The sequence below is a fragment of the Protopterus annectens genome, chromosome 15.part0 (assembly GCF_019279795.1).
Source record: "Protopterus annectens isolate FY-2018-M chromosome 15.part0, PAN1.0, whole genome shotgun sequence".
In the NCBI taxonomy this organism is placed as follows: Eukaryota; Metazoa; Chordata; order Ceratodontiformes; family Protopteridae; genus Protopterus; species Protopterus annectens.
Genome location: NC_056749.1, coordinates 135,578,253 through 135,601,288, shown reverse-complemented (window position 1 = coordinate 135,601,288; position 23,036 = coordinate 135,578,253). Strand labels below are relative to the sequence as shown.

Genomic DNA, 23,036 nt, shown 5'->3' with positions numbered 1-23,036 from the left:
TCTCCTACGCCAGGCAATACTGTGCTCACACTCTCCTACGCCAGGCAATACTGTGCTCACACTCTCCTACGCCAGGCAATACTGTGCTCACACTCTCCTACGCCAGGCAATACTGTGCTCACACTCTCCTACGCCGTGTAATACTGTGCTCATATTCTCATATGTTCTTAAGTATCCAAGTCTTGTTTGGAAGGCCACAATCTGAAACACCAGGTACTTCCATCACAATTTTTGTAGCTTGAATTACACAAACAGTACATGTGTATCTCCTCCAAGGATATAGGCAGCATTCCTAAAAATGCACAAAGAAAGCCTGGGTCACTGATTCCCTATAAGGAAGGCTGGAGGAGCTAACCAAATGACATTTGCTAGCTACACAGTGAGTTGCTTACATTAAAGTCTACCTTTCTTGCAGTTATACTGAAAGTGTGCGTCTTTCGGCTTTTCCCGGTTAGGGGTCGGCCACAGCGAACTCCGGTCCGCTAATGACTGGCAGTAGATTTTTACATGCTGAGTTGCCAGTCCTGACGCACAACTGGCAACGAAGGTACGCCCATTCACCAAGTCTCCACACAGAAGACACTTTAGCTGAGAATCGAACAGGACGTCTTACTGTGAAGTGACAACACTACTGCAGCACCACCACCGCAGCATAATTCATTTCCTCTAGGGACTTCAGAGAATCTTAGCAACCAGTGGATGCAAAGCTATGAAGTTCTTTCCAAAAAAAGGAGACAGTCTACTGGAGAATCCTCCTACTCATACACTACATGCACACATATGGGCAGTAAGCAAGAAAATTTAGTCTGGTGGGAAGAAAATAGATCACCGCAGAAAGCCCACATGTATGCAAGAATGACCACCTCTACACAGAAAACACCCCACACAAAAATCAGACTGAGTTAGCAGTGCTACTCACTAATACTGTGCTGCCTCCAACACAGTGGATCACAATTTTGTTGCCCCATGCTAAATGAGACTTTCAACTCAGAAAACGGTATACAGAAAGTATAAAGTGTAAATCCACATGCAGAAATGCAAACACACTGTAGTAATATTGTGCAAAGAACTATGTGAAATAATTAAATCTGTCACCCAGGCAAACCAACTAGTTGCAAAGGTCTTTCTTTTCAAGGGTGATCTGATACTAACTGATTATATGACTTGGAGAAAGTGAAACAGAAGTCAAATGAATAATGACAGACTCAAACTCAGTACTGCAGGATTAAGCTCACTAAGCAGCTGATAAACTAATGCAAATGCTTGCCAGTGTGGGCTTGTGCGAGTTTTTAAAAACAGCACATGGTTCTTATTGTGACACTTTACCTTTGCAGCAGCAGTTTAATTATGCAAGTAGAAAAAGCTTTCACATGAGCATGTGTACTTTTTCAAATGGTGGTACAGTGATGTCATGGGGTACACTGCTGCCTTAGAGAAATCCTCTAGTCGGATTCTCCACTGGGGTACCTTCTGTGCAATGTCGTATTTCCTCACAGGGTCTATATAGGTTTTCATCAAGGGCTACAGTTATACATGTCCTAGGCTGTCAAGTGATTCCAAACAGTCCAAAGGTTTGCTTGGAGTGTGTGCACATGTGCATCAACATCTGCATTCTGTAACAGAGCCAATGCTCAAAATGAGCATCAAAGACTGACCCTCTGACTTCTGGGAACGGCTCTGGCATACCAATAATTCACCTTGTCCTTTTCCATGGTCATCAGAGGAATAATATTTTATTTTACATACTATAATCTCAGATAATGCCCTTCCAGGTACTTTTCTCCACAACTGTACAACCATGGAGTTAAGTGAGGTGTTGAATGTCAAAGTTCTGCACAAAAATGCAGTCACTAGGTATCTCATTACCAACACTTCTAGAATGACGTTTGTCAAGTTAGGAGTACATTTTTCATAGCAGATAAGTCATAAAATTGCAAGATACTACAACATCAGTTACAAGAAACTGAAGGAGTAAAATACATTAATCTCCTCCTCCTTCCTTGACCTTCTAAAAGCACTCAATATGGTCTTTCACTCGAAACGTTTTCACACTCAACAGCTTTGGTTTCTTCTCCACACACACTGGTCTGTTACCTAACCCACACACTGGACTGTTACCTAACCAGGTACTTTTCCGTTAAACCCCTATCATGTCTTCACCGTGCTGTTTCGGCTTTATGTTAGCATTTCTGCAGGGCTGACATGTGATGTGAAACTAATCTCTCTCATTAGGTAAGGTTAAGTTTTCGTTTTTCATTTGGTAAGCAGGCAGTACTGCAGACATGAACGTCTTGTCTGGTGCAAGATCGCAGTGGTTATAATGGGCAAAAAACTTTCCTTTGCATGTCACGGCTGACAAACCGTGGACAGTGATGAGCATTGCAAAGACTGGTGTTTTTTTTTTTTTTTTTTTTTTTTTTTTACATGTATGGTACTATGAACAGTTTTTTTTTTAGAGCACCTCCCATAGCTGAGAAATACATGCGCAAAGCGAAGAGTACTTTATAAAGGTTGTCGTTCTTCACTTGACAGCAGTACACATTTACTCTGGAGACCTGGCCGACATCTCTCAGTACTGTGTGAAATGATGCATGATCACCCGATCCAGCCATATCCAGAACTCTACATCCTTTCACCTTCTCTCCTACTAGTATTCCCCTAGATTAACCTCTCCTACTAGTATTCCCCTAGATTAACCTCTCCTACTAGTATTCCCCTAGATTAACCTCTCCTACTAGTATTCCCCTAGATTAACCTCTCCTACTAGTATTCCCCTAGATTAACCTTCTTCTACAGTGGCCAGGGATTCTCTCCTGAGTATTGAAGTGAAAAGGAAATCCGCTTCTGTCCAACATGTGTAAAACAAACTAGCCTCCCGCGAATGGTAGGGATTTAACCGTGGACTGCAGCTACTTCTGCAATGACCACACGGTCCCTGTACACCTAACAGTACAATAGACAGTTGTGAGGCAGCTGTACAGAAGTAGTAGTCACACAGACTTGTGTCTGGGACTGAAATATGGGTGATATACAGCAGCACAAAGTGGTAGAGTGCTGTAAAGGAAAAGTACCCCTAACCATATTTCTAACCAAACAAGCAATTAAATGGCAGTTAGCATTTTCTACATTCATCACAGTACCTAGCTGAGTATCACAAGGATTTATCTTTGGACCTTTATTGTTAAATTGGTTCATTAACTTCACTTTCTCCTCATCTGCTATTCTCACCAAATATGCTGATGATGCATCTCTAATCTGATCAACTTCCCTCTCCTCACTACAAAATATCAGCCAAAGAGGAGTAATGCTGTTCACCTAAGGGAATCAGTTATACAGGAAAACAACATGATGCTTCATGCTTATCAAATGACTTGTAAAAATCAGTGTATACAAAGACTACATATTTCCCATTCTGGAGGGGGTATTGGCCTCCTTGAAACTGATTACATGTACAGATCTGCAGTCGTGCTGACCTCAACATCCAAATGTAGTGAAAATTATAAAACGGGAGGAGAATAAGTAAGATATCGTCCCTGCTTAGTTTAGCAGAAGAGTTATCGTTGTCAAGCAGGAAGGGATAGCAAACCAGCAGTAGATAAAAATCATGCAGCAAATGAAAGTGCCAAAAACTGAAAGAATATAAGATGAAGATCAGATGAGAAGGCAAGAAATGTAGAAAATGCATAACTATAGTTGTGAGTACAGAAAACTGTTGGAACTTCATGTTGAGGATCAAACATAGTGATGGTTAAAGGAGAGGTGAATTTAAACCAAAAAGCAAAAGGTTAAATATTGGTGGCCCAAGATGGTGGACTACATACACGCTGGTTTACAAATTCCATTAAAAATGTGGGAGAAAATAGACAAATGTAGGTTTTTTAAAACAGAATTGGAAACAATTGCACATCATCTTGCTGGTTACGATATACTAATGGCAGGACGTCAGTATATTGAAAGATGTAATAATGTGGCAAGACTGTAGCATTTGGGAGTATGCAAACATAATATTGAAGTAGCTGAAAAACATTGGAAACCCGTCCCACAGGGGATCACTCACTACAAACAGTTCAAAAATAGATGCAAGAAAGCCAGATATATTTTATTTAGGTTTGATGACCATGAAGTCCACTAGGCCAAGAGCAGCCTGTTTTCAGTGGAAGCCCAGGGAGAAAATCTCCACAATAATTGCAAGTTACATTTCACATGTTACAAAAGGCATAGTTCACACAGCTAAACATTTACAGATAAGCTCCATATTTGCAATTGGCTTGTCACAATATTACAAAAATGAAAAGACAATTCCATACAGAAATTTCAACTTTTACATAAAGTGAATATTTTTGTTATAGACTCAGTTGTAGGTTTAACATTTCAAAATATATAGCTACTAGCCATTAGTAGGTCAGGGAAATATTATGCATGGAGAGGGTAATAGTATATTTGAAATTGGAGAGTATAGTACAATAGATAGAAAATTAGTTTTTTAGTAGGGTATGGATTGTTTTGGGTGGGATGAAGTAATAGTAGAGGTAGTTGGATGAGTCGGTGCAAGGTGGAATGAGGGGGGGGGTTTAAGTTGGAGCATGGCAAGGGCATTCCCATTTGGAAGAAAGATGAGCCAGTAGCTGAGATTTTAAATTTGTATGATTAGGCAGGTTGCGTAGGTGTGTGGGAAGAGAGTTCCACTGTTTAGCTAAGGAGTGGGACAGCAGTAGATGGCCAGGAGGTCGTGCAGGTTTGTGGACCTGAAGGAGATTTTGGATCCGAGTGAACGGTTGGGAATGCAAGGTTTTAAGGAAGTAGCAAGAGCTGGGCAGTTGGCAGGTTTAAAGATGAGCTTGTGGGCAATGGTGAGTTGTAGGTAACTGAGGTAGTTGGGTAGTTCAAGCCAGTTGAGGGTGAGGAGGGAGTGGCAGGGGTGGGATGAGTTTTTTTAATTAGTTGCAAATTTGGAGATCTTGTGGTAGCAGGATTCAAATTTGGACAGAGGACCAAGATGAGGATTGGTGAAAATAAGGTCACTATACATAAGGGAGGGGAGTAGGAAGGTGGATTAAAGAGTTTGACGGGTAGAGGGGCTTAGAAAGTGGTTGTGCCTGTAGAGGAGACCCGACTTTTGTTGGATTTTCTTGATTGTGGTGTGGATGGGGGTGTCATATTTTAGTTCATCAACAATTATGCCAAGAAGCTTGGTGTTGGGAACAATTTCAAAGAGGGTGTTGTTTTGGATCTGTATGGTGAATGTGGATTTGTCAATGGAGTTTTTGGTGTGTGTGTGTGTGTGTGTGTGTGTGGGGGGGGGGGCATTAATTTGCTTTTAGTGCCAGATGGTTAGATTGCATCCAGGTTTCTGTTTTGAAGGCTAGTTGGGTTTTTGCTAGGAGCTCAGAGGGGGAGAAGGCTGAGCAGATTGTTGAGTCATCTGCATACTGTATGATAGACAAGTTTGGGATTGATTGGTGAAAGTTGTTAATGAACAGGTTGAAGAGAAGAGGGCCAAGAACAGAACCTTGTGGGACACATGTGGGTGTGGGAAGGAAGGGGGAGGTTGAAGTTTTCCATTGGACAGCTTGTTGGCGGTTGGACATGTAGTTGGAAAACCAGGCAATGGTGGTGGGAAGAGGTGTAGGGTATAGAGTTGGGATACAAGTAGGGTGTGTGAGATGGTGTCAAAGCCCTTAGACAGCTCTAGGAAGAGTGGATACGAACTTGCCCGAGTCACGTTCGAGGTTTATTTTTTCAAACAAAGAAGGACAGTCATGGTGCTGTGGCCACAGCGGAAGCCATGTTGGGTAGTGGAGAGGAGTTTTAGCATTAGGTGCGTCATGAGTTCTGCTTGTATTGCTTTCTTTAGTATTTTAGAAAGAGGGGAAAGGATGGCAATAGGCCTGAAGTTGGTGGTATCAGTATTTTTTCCACCTTTGTGGAGGGGGATGATGTAAGCATGATGCCAGATAGAAGGGATGTACGACTCTTGTATGGATCTATTTATAATAGAGATGGGATAGGCAATGCTGTCTGGAGATTGTTTGAAGAAGGTAGGTGGAAGGTTGTTGGGTGCATTGCGACAGGGTTTGAATTTGAGAAGTCTTTTTATAGTGCTTGTGGGGATGGGCTTGAGGCAGAGGGATGTGGAGGAAGGCTGATGGTTGGGGGGCAGGAGGGGGTGGAGGAGGAGAGGGGTGGGAAGGAGGCTGACAGTTTAGCTATGTAGTCTATGAAGAATGAGTTGAACTGGCTGGCTGTTTCAAGGTTGGAGAGATTGGGGTCTGGGCAGGGGTTTTCTTTGTTGCCAGGATGCAGCATGGATGGGATTGAGTCCCAGAATTTTTGGGATTTGTTGAGTGCAAGGACTGGAGTTTGGAGTAGTGGGCTTTGTAGTCTTTATTGGTATTTATTTGTGGAGTTTCGTAGTTTCTTATATTCTAGGAGGGCGTTAGGGTTTATGTTTTTGATATGGTTTCCATTTTTCATACCTTTGGTGCAAGGCTAGTTTAGTATCTTTTGATAACCATGGGCAGGGATTGGTTTTGATCCATTTGGTTTCAATGGGAGGGCTTGCTGATTGAGAAGGGTTTGGAATGAGTGGTAGGAAATGACATCATCTAGAGGAAGTGCTTTTAGAGGGGGCCAGTCAGTATGCTTTAAGCATTCAGAAAAAGCTAGAATTAGAAAGATATAGTACTCTTAAAATAAAGGCAAAAGCAGCATTGTTCATTGAAATTGCTACACCCAATGACTAGTGTCTTATGTACAGAGAAACACAAAGTCATAAAATACCAGGACCTGTCAAGTCTATTCAGTTTACAACACTTCTTTCACAGAACAATTCTGTCACACTTAACCAACATGCACTGGGTTCCTGCAATCTTCAGACTAGCCTCTTCAAAGCTGGAAACCTCTTGCTGTGCTTGCTTTGCCACAACACACTTTCCTACTCATCTTTACAAATCATCTAATCTTGGTTTGCCCCCATTTGCATACCATAGCAAGTTATGCTAATCATTTTGTTATACTAAAGAGGACATCAGCTTTTTTCCCAGGTCTTTAAACCAGAGAGATCTTGGCCTACCATCCCAATGCCACCAAATGACTTTCCTCCCAACTTTTCCACTTGACCCAAGTGTTAATTTCTTTTGGTACTGCTCAACATTCTCATCAAGTACCTCTCCATAAATGTTTCACAATTTTTGCACTCTGTTCATATATACGTAACAGCGTTAACTAATTTTCTCACATCCCAACCTCATTTGACGACATTTTACTCGGGGGGGTGGATAAAATGGCTCTTCCTAGGACGCAGTTCATTAACCACACCAATTGTGAATACTGTATCAAGTTCAACATATTCCCGATGAAGCACCACAAATCATTCAGTAACCACCAGTGGGGACATGTCTAATCTGTATCAAAGACAGAAAGACAATCATTTGGTAAGACAAGGACGCCTAAAGTTAAGTTGAGTGGTGAAGACTATGCAAAACCTGCCTTCTTGAAATACAGCATAAACAAATCGCAATGCTAGCCTCCTTGAAGGCCTCACCCATTCTACTAGATACCTAGAGGAACGCCTGAAAACTACTACAGTAAAACATGGAACTTTAATACTCCTCAGTGGGTGCAGAAATTAAAATAAAGCACAAAACAGCTACTGAATTGTCTATTAGTCACTGAAGACAAGGATTCATAAACTTGTAAACATTAACTAGTGAGAATGATGAGAAAAGCAAGTAAAATCATGCAAATTATAATTCAATTCGCTCAACATCCACTCTCTAAAGCAGCGAACTAGGATACTCAAGAGTTCAGCTATACTGGTCTTCTAAATTCCTTTAAATATCAGCACCAACTGCATTCCTACATCACATATTAGGTAGTCTGTTCAGACTTCACTTTTCTTACTATATAAAAACAGTACTTTCTAAACATAGTTTGCTTATCACATTTAATGCTGCTGAAATAATTCAACCCCAAATTATAATTGCTACAGATTTTTTTTTTTTTTTTTTTTTTAAAGTACATCAATTTTAATGGCTTGTGGGCTAGCTTTTGGATCTTACTACAAGGTCCCAGTCTGGATTCCCCTGCTATTTGGCATGTACCCCCTAAGGAAGGAAATGAGGCAACAAAGGCCTCCAGCAAACAGCAGTTTAGGAAAGGCACTGTTCCATTGACAGGGTGGCCCTAGAATGATAAATCTGCCTCTTCGCCATGATTTGCTGAAGCAGTTTCAGATCTCTAATTCTAGTGCTAGCTGGACTGTTAGATTTGTGGAAACAAGAGGTCTTTGATATCCATAATGCTCCAGAAGGCATGACAGACACCTGTAATGTCTCTACAGAGACAAGTCCACCCAGCGTCTCATGATAGCTCAGGTCCTTCAGGTGCATTTTTTTTTCTTCTAAACATACCAGGAACCCTTGGAGCTTCTCCAACCAGTTGATATTAAACTGCAAACCATTTAACAAAAATAAATGTTGAGAAATGTTATCCTAAACAGAACCCCAGAACAAATGAGAGAGAACGCATTAAAGGCAAAAAACAAAAGTGTCACTAAAGATGTTGCAAACAAAACATACACAAACCACACCACCTGAAGCACTGCCAAATAACCAAGAGAGAGAAATTTAGAGAGATAATAATCTACTGCTTTTAGTAATCCCAATTAGGAACAGATCAATCACAGGGGGACTATTGCTAAGTACAGCCAGAAGGAAGCTTTTAATGAACTTAATGTACTGGAAAAAGCTTGCCCATTCTTGGGAAAATGACCAAAACAAATAACTAATCTTTACTTGATTTTTACAAAACAAAAAGCAGCTTCAGCTACCAGTCCTTTAAAACGTTATCCACTTTTTCTGTGAGGCTAATCCACTGAATAAAGCAGCTATGTAAACTTGACCATATGCTACACATTTAATATTCTTTTGATAATTTACTAGCAAGGCTCCATACTACAGAACAGTGTCTTCAGAAAGTTTATTTTAAGACAACTATCTCCGCAACATGAAAGTAAAACTGATACATAAGCAAGTTTTCAAACTGTCTCAGTTATGAGAAAAATCAGTAGAACAAGTAGCAAGCTTGCCTTTTAGTGGAGAAGGATGTGGTTTCTATTCCCACACCAGACAAAATGATTGCGGACACTGCAATTCAGCATAAGGTGGGGGGAGGGGTGATGCACTAGAGCTGGTCATCTTTTGCAAGGGAAATTAAACCAAGGCTCCCGTCTGCTTCACTTGGTTACCTCAAATGGAAATGAAAGATCCCATAACACCTATCAAAGAGAGAGTAGTGGTGGAGTTCACCAGACACTCTGGCCAAATTTCCCCTAGTAGTATAAATACCACCTCTGGTCTCCCCTGAAGAGACTACTTGGCTAGTCAAATTAATCTAGCCTACAAAAACTTGAAATAAATTTGTACCTGCAATCTAGCTAATCAGGCCAGCATAGATCACTAAAACATACAAACAGGCAGTTCTTTACAAAAAGCACAAAGGAATCACTGTACAACATTCCCAACACAGGTAACTGCGGGGCTAATATGGCACATCAGGAAAGCATGGCATAATTATGCAGCACCTGTACTGCAAAAGTAGAAGAGGTACTTCAGATCAGAATTAGACATGCATGCTAAATATTACATTACCAGAAAATAGGCAAACAATTGTATCTTCTTGGACATGAGCTAGATACAAAATAGAAATATTCCAATATGAAGTTACCAAAGGGATAAAAAGCAAGGCAAAAGGCTTAGCAGAGTCCAAGGAAAGCTTCACAAGCTGTTGGTTTCTAGTAGAGTCCTGTCTGTGAACAAAGCAGCAAAACAAAAGCTTGCAGGCAACAAATGCTATGAAAAAGAAATGTGGGTGGGGGGGGGTGGGGTCACTAGCTAGAAAAGGCAGTCAGACTGATCACTTAGACCACATCTGTGACAAAAACATTCTGCTTCCTACAGCAAAAAGTTAACCATATAGGCTACTGCTGCTGAAAACTGATACTACACAGAATCAGACAGTTACAATTTTAACCTTGAGACATTTTCCAAAGGCATTGTATAAAACTAAATCATAAAATGGAGACAGGCCCACATACTATGGCAAACCAGATACTGTAGCTTTACAATCTTAATTCCTTTCAGGATAGGGTGGCTTAATGTCCAAGGTGTTTGCCTTACAAACACAAGGTGGAGGGTTTGAGTCTCACAAAGGATAATTGGCTAAGCTTATAATGGCTCGCAAGGGCAGTTAGCTTAGTACTAAACTATGAACCTATACGGAAAAGATGCCCTTTAACAAATTAGAACCAAGTTCTACAGCTGTCAGGATAAAGCACACAAGCAGCTTTAGACTCCAAAGCAGTTAGACTTCCAAGTTAGCAAAAAAATTGTAAAGTGGCAAATCTGCTGTACAGAAAATCTCTCTGCGACATACAATTTTGTCAGAACCATTTATCTCGGGCACAGGTCCATCTCCTACAGCACAATTTCAAATACCCCACAAGTATAACCCCATAGTCTAAAAAGGCAGTTCATGGAAAGGACTCCGTTTAATGCGATCAGCAATTTACTATTCGTTATTGCACTTGTTTTACAACTATTACTACTGTTTCACAAAATATCAATGGTTCAACTACAAACACGATGCCCCTAATCCACAGACGGAAAATTGTTTTTAAAGTGTTAAAGCTGCTGCCATTTGACCAGAAGACCTCTCCAATTAAAGTATTAGCCTGTGATGACTTACTACCAAGCGGTAACCCTAGAATTCATTTATCACAATTACTTGACTTCAGACAGTTGTATCGCTGGTGGGCGACAGATTTTCCTGCTTCATAGTCACCAATCATACGCGTTTCAAGCGCAACCTTTCCTTCGGCCCCCATTTTAATAAAACCCACTTGCCTGGGTGAGACATCGGGATGACCACGTCGCCCATGTCCGAGTTGAAGACCACAACAGCGTTCGCTCCCTTATCGGTGGCCTGGTGAATCTTTTGGGAAAAGGTGCACTCGCCCCCCCTCTTCACCAAAGCTATCCAGTCTTTCACATAAGTGGGCACCTGGTAGGTGACCTTACGGCTGCAGCCGTAGATCGCTTCATCTTGGTACCTGTCTCGGTCCTTCAAGGATGGTAGCACCAGCAGCCCCCAGCGCGTATCCCGGTAGGATTGTACACCGTAGACGCCATCCTCTTCTCTCTGCCACAAAGTGCTGTTACCGGAGCTGGGAAAAGAGATGTTCACGTAGGCAGTCCACACCTGGCTAGAATACAGCCCAGGTACGGCACTCAACATCAGAAGGCTTGGAATCAGCCAGCTACTGCCACTGGCGACCACGGACAACAGCAGTCCTGGCAGCCGTGGCTCCATCACGCTGTAGTAGTAACGACAATGACACACGGTCCGTAAAAATTAAACGCTAAAAACGGACAACACAGCCACTCTCAGGTACCTACTGTTCCAACCGCCTTGAAACAGTTAATTAAGTTTGAAAGCAACTCCTATCGCCAGCCTTCTAACCTCTGCACTGTTATTAGCCCCGCCCCTACGTATAGAGTACCTCCCCACTGACCATTAAAGGAGCCAAACACCACGGAACTCTTGCAGCTAAACCTCGAAATTGTTAGTTCACGTGTTATATCAATTTTGCAACACTCTCTCTGAAAAAAAGAAAAAAAAAATCTCTGCTCTTTATCTACGTATTTCTTAACTCAATCGTTTCCTTTTGCAATATAGTAATCCATAGGATGTTCTGTTATTAGTTATGCCGTTTCCTTTTTGGGTATGCAGTTTTCTGTTTAATGGAGTAGATGCCACTTTTTCAGATGCCCAGAATGGGAGATTTCTTACTGGAATATGACATTTATCAGGGCAAACCACACCCTCACACAACGCAAGCAACTTATTTTCATTTTATTACCAACTGAACTCATTAAGGCCAGTGAGATTTTTATGGTACATTACGGTTTTCGAGATGCTGCTATTTTATTTTCTTTCAATATGCAAGTCAAAGTTAAGAATACTTTAAAAGTATCAAGACATACATTGCATGAACCCCCACTCCCGAACTTTATAAACGGTGGTATAGCAGCGCTAAGGGCAGACTCATCCAGACCAAGCCAGGAATGTTACAGCCACAGCAAGCTATTGTTGTATCTTTCGGCTTTTCCCGGTTAGGGGGCGCCACAGCGGAACTCCGGTCCGCTAATGATTGGCAGTAGATTTTTACGTACCGAGTTGCCAGCTCTGACACACAACCTTCAACGAAGGTACGCCCATTCACGCATGTCTCCACGCAGAAGACGCTTTAACTGAGAATCGAAGAGGACAACGTCTTACAGCCACAGCAAGCTACTCATGCAAAATGATCTTTATCATTCGCCATCCAGTCACGAACCTTGCGAATAAAAGTTTTCACAGCGGCAAGGCTGGACGTTTAAAACAGAGTGTAACATATTTACCACATGCTACAATGAATGCTCTAAGTCTACAGGGTCAGTTCAACTAGTTACATTGCATTTGTGTTGATGATTAAAAGAAAACACAGTAACAAAGTCAGCGTGGCAAGGTAGGCACATCATGGGACAGAAAAATATAACAAATTGCTTGTAATCATTTTCTTAGAAAATTACCTTCTTGGACTACAAACTGTCAGCTGAATCACAGGGGAAAATATGATGCTTGTTCTCCTCGGCACTACTGTTTACAGTCTGTTTTTTGTTAAACCAAATAATTCTTAATGAGTGGAACTCCTTAAGAACAACTGCTCGGCCGTGAAAAGGCTTTCTGCTCTTGTGTCCCTGCGCTTTAGATGGTCTTGGAATGTGTTCTAGAACTTGAATTTGATGTTTAACTTAGTTTTGCTTTTTTATGGATCTTTCCAGTGTTTAACATTTTAGTCCACTTAGCTCATGGCCGGCCTTAGGCACAGGCCAACTAGGCGGCCGCCTAGGGCGCCGCTCTAGTAGGGGCACTTTTCCAGTATTTATTTGGTGTAGGTAGACTAGGATGGGGACACCAGATGGTGTGGTGGGGGGCGCCGTGGAGCCCTTTTGCCTAGGGCACCAGTTGACCTAAGGCATTGGGTTAGTATGCTTCTTTGAAGTGAATCACTATCAGAATACACACACCAGTTCCATTTCTCACAAAACTGCTTTGCAAGAGATGCTTGAGGGGGCCAGGACTGTCATGTTGGTGTACACTCCGTGCAAAAGTGAGGGTCAGTCAGGTACATGACATGCCCATTAGAGTATTTATATAAAAACACGCCTACCCACCCACCAGGAATAACTAACTGAGCATGCCCAAGACAGCTAGATTTTACAGTAAAAAACCCTCTTGGCTGCACAGATGACTGAACATAACTTGTTGACATTAGCTCTCACCCACATGATGGAGATGACCAATACATAGTGGAGAATGTTATGGTTAGTAGGAAGCAAGAAAAAATAATCCCCAACAAATATTGCAGGTTGAGCATTACAGTATCTTTTCACTATATCAACAAGAGGTAATTCTTGCGCTGCTTTCCCAATTCTAAAGGTCTGTTTAATTTTGGATTGGGCTTCATTACTGTTGCTATTTAGCATAGGATCCCAGGAAGTTACTAGGCTAATGGCCCTGGGGCCCTTACAAGCCTAGCCAAATTCTACCCTTATTTCCACAATCAGCACCTATTGGCCATGTCCAAGTAGGACGCAGGTGGAACCCCTGGAGTGATTTAATGGTTACCCATCTAATTATCCAGATTGCATTTGAGGTGCTCTGTTTGACATGAAGTGGGAGTCTGTTCCAAAGGTGTGGCAACCTCTGGGAGACAAATGTGTCCCTCCAGCAGGTTCTGTTATTTTCACATACCAGGTTAAGGTCTTTAGCATGAGTAACCTCTGTATTACTTGACTTACGGATATGCAGCATTTCCAATAAGTCAAGATCAGAGATTGCCTTATATGCAAGGCAGAGATTACGTCTGAGTAGTCTGTGTGAAACAGAATAAAGTGAGTGATTTCAGACAATCCATATAGGACAGATGCTGAAGACCTTGAATTTTCCTTGAGAGTAACCTTTGTGGTCTCTCCAATTGCTGCAGATGCTTGGAAAGGTACATAACAAAAGGGGCATTGTACTCAATTACTGGCTTGATGAAGGAAAAGTACAGGGAGGTTATAACTTTTGACTGGAGGCAATGCCCTTACTTATGAAATGAGCAATAAAGAATGCCCTTCTTACCACTGTGGAGACATGGTGATCAAAGGTAAGGTTGCTGTCAACCTGTGTGCCCAGGTGTCTCACCACTGAGTGCATACTTAAGGTGTTGTTATTGATGCGGAAGTTAGCAGGAACACTGCTCTTACCGAAAGGGATGATGGCACATTTTTTTGCATTGGGTTTAAGGGCATGACTTAGGCAGCAATCATGAGTTTTTACCCCTAAATTTGCAATACTAATTCTTGGATTCAACTTCAGCTTGACACAACAATTTCTAATTCATTTTCCTGGACTTTGAATTGAATTGAATCAATACAAAAAAGTATCCCAAAAGACATTTAAAGAGAAATACAGACAAAGGCACCCAGATATGGAAAATTTCTCAATACAAAATATAAGATCAGAAAGAGGGAACATAGAACAGAAGATTAGTAAATTAGAAGTTAAAAAAATAGAAGTTGAAGTTTTGGGATACCTGCAAAGTGAAGGATTTTGGGTAGAAAGTCTAACACAGGTCATATCCAGCATGATGGAAAAATGAGTCTCCCAAGTAAAGAGAAACAGGAGGAGCAGGAGACATCTGGAGAAGGTGGGAAAGAAAGATTTAATATGATGCAATATTTATGCAAAGGACACAGCAAAACGAATCAATACAAAAAGAGTAGCATCACAGATATTTGAAGAGAAATACAGGCAAACATGCTTCTTGCCTCTTATTTGCAATTTCTCTTTGTAGTTTATATCTTCACCTCATGTAACTTACAATACTTACTGCTTTCATTTGTATGGTTGTTTACTGTGGATAATCCTAGTGTGTTATTGCTAGTTCTCGTTATTACCTGAATCTATATATATTACTTAGTTTAAATGTCTTTTTATTAAGTTTTCATGCTTGTAACTGCAATGGTTATTTACTTAACTACTTGTGTGTGCATGTGTATGTGTGTATATAAATATATATATATATATATATATATATATATATATATATAGGTTCATAGGTAAGTACTAGGCAATCTGCTCAAGGGCATTTATAAGCCTAGCCAGAGTATGTTGGCTTTCGCCACCCCCCTTAGATTAGTTCCCTGTGACTCTGACCAGCAGAGCCATTAGTTCCCTGCGCCTCTGTTTAGCAGAGCCACTGCAGTGATCCCTGGGGTAAATTTTCTGTTTCCCATCCATCCTCAAGGCTTCTCTTGAAGACTGCTAGTGAGGGGCTCTGCCTGATGTATATTGGAATTTTGTTCCAAAGCATGGGGAGTGTCTGGGTCAGGAATCTATCCCTCCAGCACGTCCTATTTAATGCTGTGGTAAGGTTTATATCCCTAGAGCGTGTGGCTCTCAGGGATTTTTTTTTTTTTTTTAGGTGGAGCATATCCATCAATTCTGGGTTGGACATGGCCTTGTATGTCAGGTATAGATCACTTCTGAGTAAGCAGTATATATATTATGGATCTAGGATGTTTGCTCGACTGAGCAAACGACCGAAATCCAAATGACCGGGCATACTTACGCAAAAGTGCTTTTCACCGAAGAAGCACTTTTGTGTAAGTATGACCGTTGCCAAGGCTGTACTACGGTGCAGGTAAGGGAAATTTCCCTTTTCCCCACTGTAGCGCGAAGGGAGAATATTAAAGTGGGGGAGGTGTGGGGGGGGGTGAAGCCCCCCATCTAAAATGTAAATGTAGTGTTTTTTCTTTTATTTTGTCACACGCTTTAACGAAAGCACTTTTTCGATAAAAGCACTTTCGTTAAAGTGTGTTCGGGTTTTATGGATTCGGACGCTTGCTCAGTCAAGCAAATGTCCTAGATCCATATATTTATATATATATATATATATATATATATATATATATATATATATATATTTGTATTTTACTGCTTTAAAATTATTTTTCTTGCTGTGTTTTACTGTGGAGCTTTTCTCCATGGGCCTTAACTGATAAAGGGCTTTTGCTCAGTCAGACTATTCTGGTCAACAAATGTCAAATAAATACATATGGAAAATTTTACAATATAAAAAATAAGAAAACAAATAGGAAAAGTAGAAGTGAGTATTAGTAATGGAGAGGGTGAAGACATACAAACTGAGGTTATGGATTGCCTGTGAAGTGAAGGATTTGGTGTAGGATTTAGGATAGACCAATGGATCCTCAAATTAAGGAGAAGCCAGTGGAGAGGGAAACATCCAATCAATTGCCATGTAAAGATACTTCAGAGCCTTCCATAGGGAAAGGACAGGAAACTGACAAGATTGATGCAGTCAGTGTTGTGGTGTGATGGCAACTAAATTCCCATATGAAAGCGAGAGGGATGACGCAGGATGAAATTGAAGAGAATGTGGTACAGGAAGATGCTCTGGAACTTTCTGCAGAATGCCCACAGGAAATGGAGAACAAAGAATGTGCTCTCAAGTTTAGAAGAAAATGATTTAAGAGAATAGTTGCTTGATTTAATAGAGATGGACAAACATATTAATATTAATGAAAGAAATAGACTATAGAAAGTCAATAAAACCCCAAAAGTTAGAAGTTTGATAAAGCAAATGAACACAGTAATTAGGACTGTTCATAGAGATTCATGCAATATAACTGAAGTAAACAGGAAATATTACTGTGCGGCTAAGTTAATAACAGATAAAGTCTTACCACAGAAACACAGGACAGTAAGGGAAAGGAAGAGGAGATATGAAATGCCATCAAGTTAGTACTGAATAGAGAAAACTAATAAGCAATTATGACAAGTGTCATTGTTAGAAGAGTATAGAACAGAGAAAAGATAAACAAAAATACTCGGAAAGATAAACATGATAAAAGCAATACACAGTATCAGAACAGATCAGGATCGGTCATGCACTGTCGTAAATAATAAACTATAAGTATCAGCACAGGCAGAAAAACTTAGAAGATATGCAGATAAATATAAAGGAAAAGTACTAAATAAGCAATGTATTCATGATCCAAAGTTATTGGATGAAATCTCCAGGGGAAGGGGTATCAACTTGCACCCCTTACTTGAAGCAGAATCATTAAACGTCAACAATGCTAACAACTTAACCAAAAACAACAATGAATCCAAATGTTTTACCAATTCATTTATACTTGCCCATAACACATACTCCTAGGAAATAATGGACTTAATCATCAGTAACTGGAATATTTTTATAGCTAATGAGGATATACACAAAACGTTGGGTGCTACTCTGACCTTTGTTTATAAGGTCAGGAAAAATGTGAATACCATTTTAGAGCAGCATTTCAACGACCAACTTGTCTCGGCTAAAAAAATGTACTAGGAAATGTGGGGTGTGTGGTCAATGCTCTAATATCATGGAAAAGGAAATTATCACATTAGAACATTGTCCCCACATTAAGATTCACTTGGTAGACAGGAACTGTGGATCTTAAGGACTTGTGTATATAGCTACGTGTTCAGCTTGCCCCACGTTCTATGTGGGAAAAACAAAACAACACCTCCATAAAAGAATTTATGAGCACAGTTATAGTAGCAGCAAGCACAATATTAACAATTCCTTGTTTAAACATGCAGTCCTGTACTAATTCTTCCAAGTTTTTGTTTGGTATACTTGAAATAGTACAACATGACAACAGAGGTGGACCTTAGGAAACCAGAACAGAATTGCAGGGAGCTTTTTTTAGCAACTAAAACTAAACACATCATCCTAACCGGGTCTCAATGAATATATATGTATATTATCAGTTTTAAAACTTGGAGCAGCAAAAGTATAATATTAACTTAATTACTTCATTTATAAGGACTTTACTGTTTCCACAAGGGAATAAATTCTCAAGTTACCAGTAATTCAAGGTATTTTTACTTTCTATGATCATTTTCATACTGTATTACATGTATTCAAACTGCATTTTAATTATATTCTTTACTATATTCTTATGGCTTTTTTAGTTTCACTAAGTTTTATTGTTTTTATCTTTTCACTGTGCTGCATTATCATGTTTCAGCGGACACATTTTAAATTGACAATTTTGTATTTTTTATTAGTGTCGCTTATTAGGCAGAACCTTTGACCTAACTAGTTATTTAAACTTGAATCTCCTTTTTTCTAACAGTTCTAATGAAGTCCGCAACTAGGGATGAAAGAGCTTAACCATTCCCTTTACGTGCTATTTGGTGTTTTTCTAATTTCTGGAACTTTACATGAACATTCCAAATTTCCTTTTAAAGTATTTCTACTTATATTCAAAATTGTACATGAATTTTTTTTTTCTCTTAATTTTTTTTTTTTTTTACATATATGTTCCAGGGATTACGGTCCTCCTTTTTTTATATTCTCCAAGAAAATTTTTAATTGCAGAAGTAGTCTCAAATATAATATCACAAAATGTTTCTTTGTTTATAAGAATAAAAGCTCTTACTTCTTGGGCTTTTACACCCAAGGGAACCATTAAGTTGTCCCAAATGTCATACACATCCAGTTCCCATTCTTCTTTATTTTGAATTCTCACCACATACTTCCCCTTCTCATTCTGTTTCTTTTCTTTCCCTGGCACATTTCTTCAACTTTTCTGCATAAGAAATCCTTTCTGCTCCACCCTCTTCATTGAGGATCGATTCTGCTTCTTCTTTTCATATTGTATCTGCAATATCTCCCCATGAAACATCTCCTTCATTCTCTGGCTCACTCTGCATCAAGATTTCCTTTACTATATCATCTCACAACCCTCCCAAATGGAGAGTTGTGATCACACAAGACTTGTTCATAGACTCATCTTTTTCGGTTTTGCTGAAAAACAGCCTCTGAATCCTCCATAGCTTTACTAGAACTCTCTGCAGCACTGCTGTTAACCTTTGTGCCTTCTGCCATTCTCTCCAAGACACATTATATCCTCCCAGCCACCACTGTGCTAGGAATGGGATGTGCATGCTCTCTCATTACTTCCCGGGTATCCAGTAGGGGAGGTTCCCCAATGCCCAGACCAAATTTCCCCTAGCAGTATAAATACCACTTTGATTTTCCTCTGAAATAAAGCTACTAGCCTAGCAAGACTAACCAGGTCAATAAAGGATAAATACAATAAATAAATTCATCAAAACCTAATGCCGACACATGCTTCAGTGCCATGTTTTGATTGTGCAAGTTTCTGAACTCATCAGTCAGCACAGTGAATTAATGCTGAGATTTACTAAAAGATTCTGGGTTTCAAGTCATTTTACTCTGCTCCTTGCAGTGTTTAGCGGAGGTGTAGTAGACTAATGTCCTTTGTGGGTGGTGGCAGGATGCAGGGTTGGAACTCCTTTTACAGCCTTTAAGGCACATTACTTCATAGTATCTCTGGTGTCTAGTGGTTTCCTGCACCACATTTTATTTACTTTTTTAAATTAAGTCCCTTTAAAGCAATCTATATAGAGTATCCCTGGTGTCTAGTCTTCTCCCCATCTCCATTATGTGTAAGTGCTATTATGGCACAATAAGTTATCCCTGGTCTCAAATGTTTTCCCCCAACCCATGTCTGTAGGGTTATCCCCGTGGCTACTGTTCTGCTGACTCCACATTTGTTTGGTAGTACCTCCCCCTGCATAGAAAAAGAACATTCCTGAAGAGTCTTCGGGTGCCAAGTCAGTCATTGTACTATTGTTTGTTAAAGTTAGAGATGCCAAGGCTATTTGTCCCGTCTTGCCTGCCTTAGACAATGCTTTTTCTTACCACTTCTTTAACTGATGGTCAGCCTTTTGCCCTAGGAAGTCTGACAAGTTTCACAAGATACCCAGAAGCAAACACCTGTTTTCTAATCCTGAAGCAAACCCAGCAGTTATTTCTCTATCCAAATATACTTCTGCTAAACAGCATACAAATGCTAACTCTATTCCCTATAATAAGGATGGCAAAGCAATGGATACACTGGGTAAAAAAAATAATTCTTCTATTACTTTTACTTTTAGAATTTTTAATTGTCAAGCTAATATGTTAAAGTTTTACTGACATCCTTCTATTCATCTGTTGTAGTATTCATAACATGATGGAGTTCCCCACCATAGGTGGCCTGACGTTGGCCAGTATACAAAAGACTTCACTACTGTAGGGTGCATGGTACTTCACATGTAGGCTGGGATCGGACATCAGCCATAAAAGTGACGTATGCATGCACCATCCTCAGAATTTCTCTGTTGCCAGATCTGAATGCCAGATTCTAATGTATGGTCTTGACTTGGACTCTTTTGCAATTCTTCTAAATTTAAACAAGTGCCCTGTTGGGGAATTTTTTTTACTTTTGCTACTGTCTTTGGTTAGGGTTCATGTCATCAAAGAGGGTCAAGTGCCAGTACAGATGACAAATTCCACACAAGGATAGCCACCTTCATTGCCTGCTCTACTTAGGCCCAAACCACGACCACAAAAAAATCCTCTATTTGTCAGGTGTTTGTCCCAAAGACTTTAAAGAGTAGATTATCCTCCCTTTCCATCTACCTTGAGAATCAGCACTTAAACCTGCTAGCAAAAAGTGCAATAGAGGGATTCCCAGTGCCTGAAGCCAAGTTAACTTTTAAGAGGAAGGCCAAGAAACAGAAGCCTGAACCTTCTGCTGTGCCTCTGGATATAGATGTCTCTCCTGAGGTGAAGGACAGCCTGGAGACATACCTGGTTCACAGCCTAGATCTGCAAGCTGAGCCTGATGTCTAGGCCGCCTTGCTTCCAAGCATTTGCACATCCACAGAGGCTGAGCAGGCACTTATGCATGATGTCTGAGGGGAAACATGGCTCATAATTAGTGAAGGCTCTATGGGGATTCCACAGATCCTTGTTAGGAAAAAGGTAGATTCCAACCTGATCGAATGTAGGCCTATGTCAGGCCCTCTAACCCTACATAAAACAGATCTGCATGGGAAAAAGAAAAAAAAAACAAGCATTTGCCTCCAACAAAAGAACCTGTTAGTGATTAGCAACAATTTACTCATGGCATTTTCAATACCCTTATGTCACGTAGGCCTCCTCCAGGCCTCACCACCTCCACCCAGTATTGTCTCTCCACTTAAAAGAGCTAGGGGAGCGAATACATCTGAGGGAGAGGCATCTTCAGGGGATGACTCCTAAGCTTACTCTTCTCAGATCCTTTCCTCCCTGGATTATGCCTTCTTTGAAGAGCAATCAAATAGCACAAACTCACAAATGGAAGACCTGTGCTTTGGAGAGAACATAGCTAAGATGAGAAACCACTTTAAATGGGGTAGCACCCAAATATCTGAAGTACAAAAAAACATATGACCTATTACATGTGGAATCACCTAGCCCATCAGCTATCCCTCCTGTATTACCTGCCTTTCTTGATGCCTTTGCTTCAGCTTCTCAGGCATCAGGTTCTCAGCTATATACCCCCCCAAAAAAACAGACTGCTTCTACAAGGTCCCAGAGGATCGCAAGTTCCTCTTCAGATGTCCTTCTGCAGACCCTTCTGTAATTTCTGTGGCTTCTGACAAGGCATCAAAATTGCTACCCTCCACTACCCTCTTACCATCTGATAAGGATAGTAGGATTCTAGATAGACTAGGCAAAAAAGTAAATACTTCTGGCATTCAGGGCCATAAATTACCAAACACATATGACTAAATTTGCATTGGAACTTATGTCCCAGCTTTCAGAGACAATTGTAGGCCTACCAGACTCAGACAATAAAACCCTGGCTACTTCATTGCTTTGCACGTCTTCTCAAGTAGCATGCTACTCCATAAAATGCAGCTATGATGCTGCAGAAGCTTACGCCAGAACGTCTGCCTCTGGATCAGTAATAAGAAGATTTTCTTGGCTAAGGCTTCAGCCCTTACCTGAGGACATAAAAGCCAAACTCATGGATGGTCCCCTGGACAATTCTGTTTTGTTTTGTCCTGCAGCTACTAACCTGTTCAAATCTTAGCAGGAAAAGGGTAAGGAACTGCAGGAATTGAATCATATTTATGCTTCCCCTGTCTCCAAATTCCAAATAAATTACCCTGCAAAACCTGTTTTTGTATGTAGACATTCCCGTCACATACAACCCAGAACAAAAAAGAGTGACAGGAGACCACAACAGCCTAGGGCCCCAATGGCAACCATGCCATCCATGCGGCCCTTTCCAGATAAACCGTCCTGTCTTTGATTGTCCCCCTACCCACATCCTACTTTCCCAGCACCTCCCCCCACCCACATCCTACTTTCCCAGCACTTACCCCCATCCCTACCAGCCTGCGAAAGCACAACTCAAGATGGCTGGGTCCTCTCTATTATACAAAAAGGGTACTTCATGGTGTTAGATCAACTACCCTTCTTCAGGGACATCCCTTGACCTCCCAGGGTGCAACTTGCATTTTTCCAGAAGTTCTGCTAGAATTGCTGAACCAAGAGACCAGAGTGTCCCCAAAAAACAAATAAGCAAAAGATTTTATTCCAAGTTGTTCCTGGTGCCCAGGAAGGAAGGTCCATGGAGACCCATCCTTGACCTGTCCCATCTCAAAACCTTCTTAAAAGTGCCCACTTTCCACATGCTGACACTCCAGACTCTGTTCCCACTCATTCTGTCACAGGCATTCATGATTACCCTGGATATCAAAGATGCATATCTGCACATTCCCATCCATCCCAACCACAGGAAGTTTTTGCACTTGTCAGTATCATCATGGCAATTTCAATTCTGTGGCTTACCCTTTGGGTTTTCTAATGCACCCAGAGTCTTCACCAAATACCTTGCTCCCTTGATTGCCCACTACAGACTCCAGGGAATACACATATTTCCATATCTGGATGATCTTCTCCTTCTAGGTCCCTCAACAGAGGATTTGGAGTGAAACACTGCCTTCACCATTTATCGCCTACAAAATCT

General features: G+C 40.7%; 1 protein-coding gene across 2 annotated transcripts in view; it reads right to left on the bottom strand.

Annotated features, from left to right (window-relative positions):
• The window catches only part of RNF128 (ring finger protein 128), a 1,151,289-nt gene that overhangs the window by 772,410 nt on the left and 355,843 nt on the right, over positions 1–23,036 (bottom strand). The window contains exon 1 of one of the 2 annotated variants that reach the window (XM_044057623.1): positions 10,905–11,496. The exons of the other annotated variant lie outside the window; for it this stretch is intronic. Coding sequence (XP_043913558.1) covers positions 10,905–11,370 — 466 coding nt within the window. The 5' untranslated portion in view covers positions 11,371–11,496. Of the gene's footprint in view, positions 1–10,904; positions 11,497–23,036 lie in introns of those variants that run through there. 2 annotated transcript variants of the gene reach the window in all.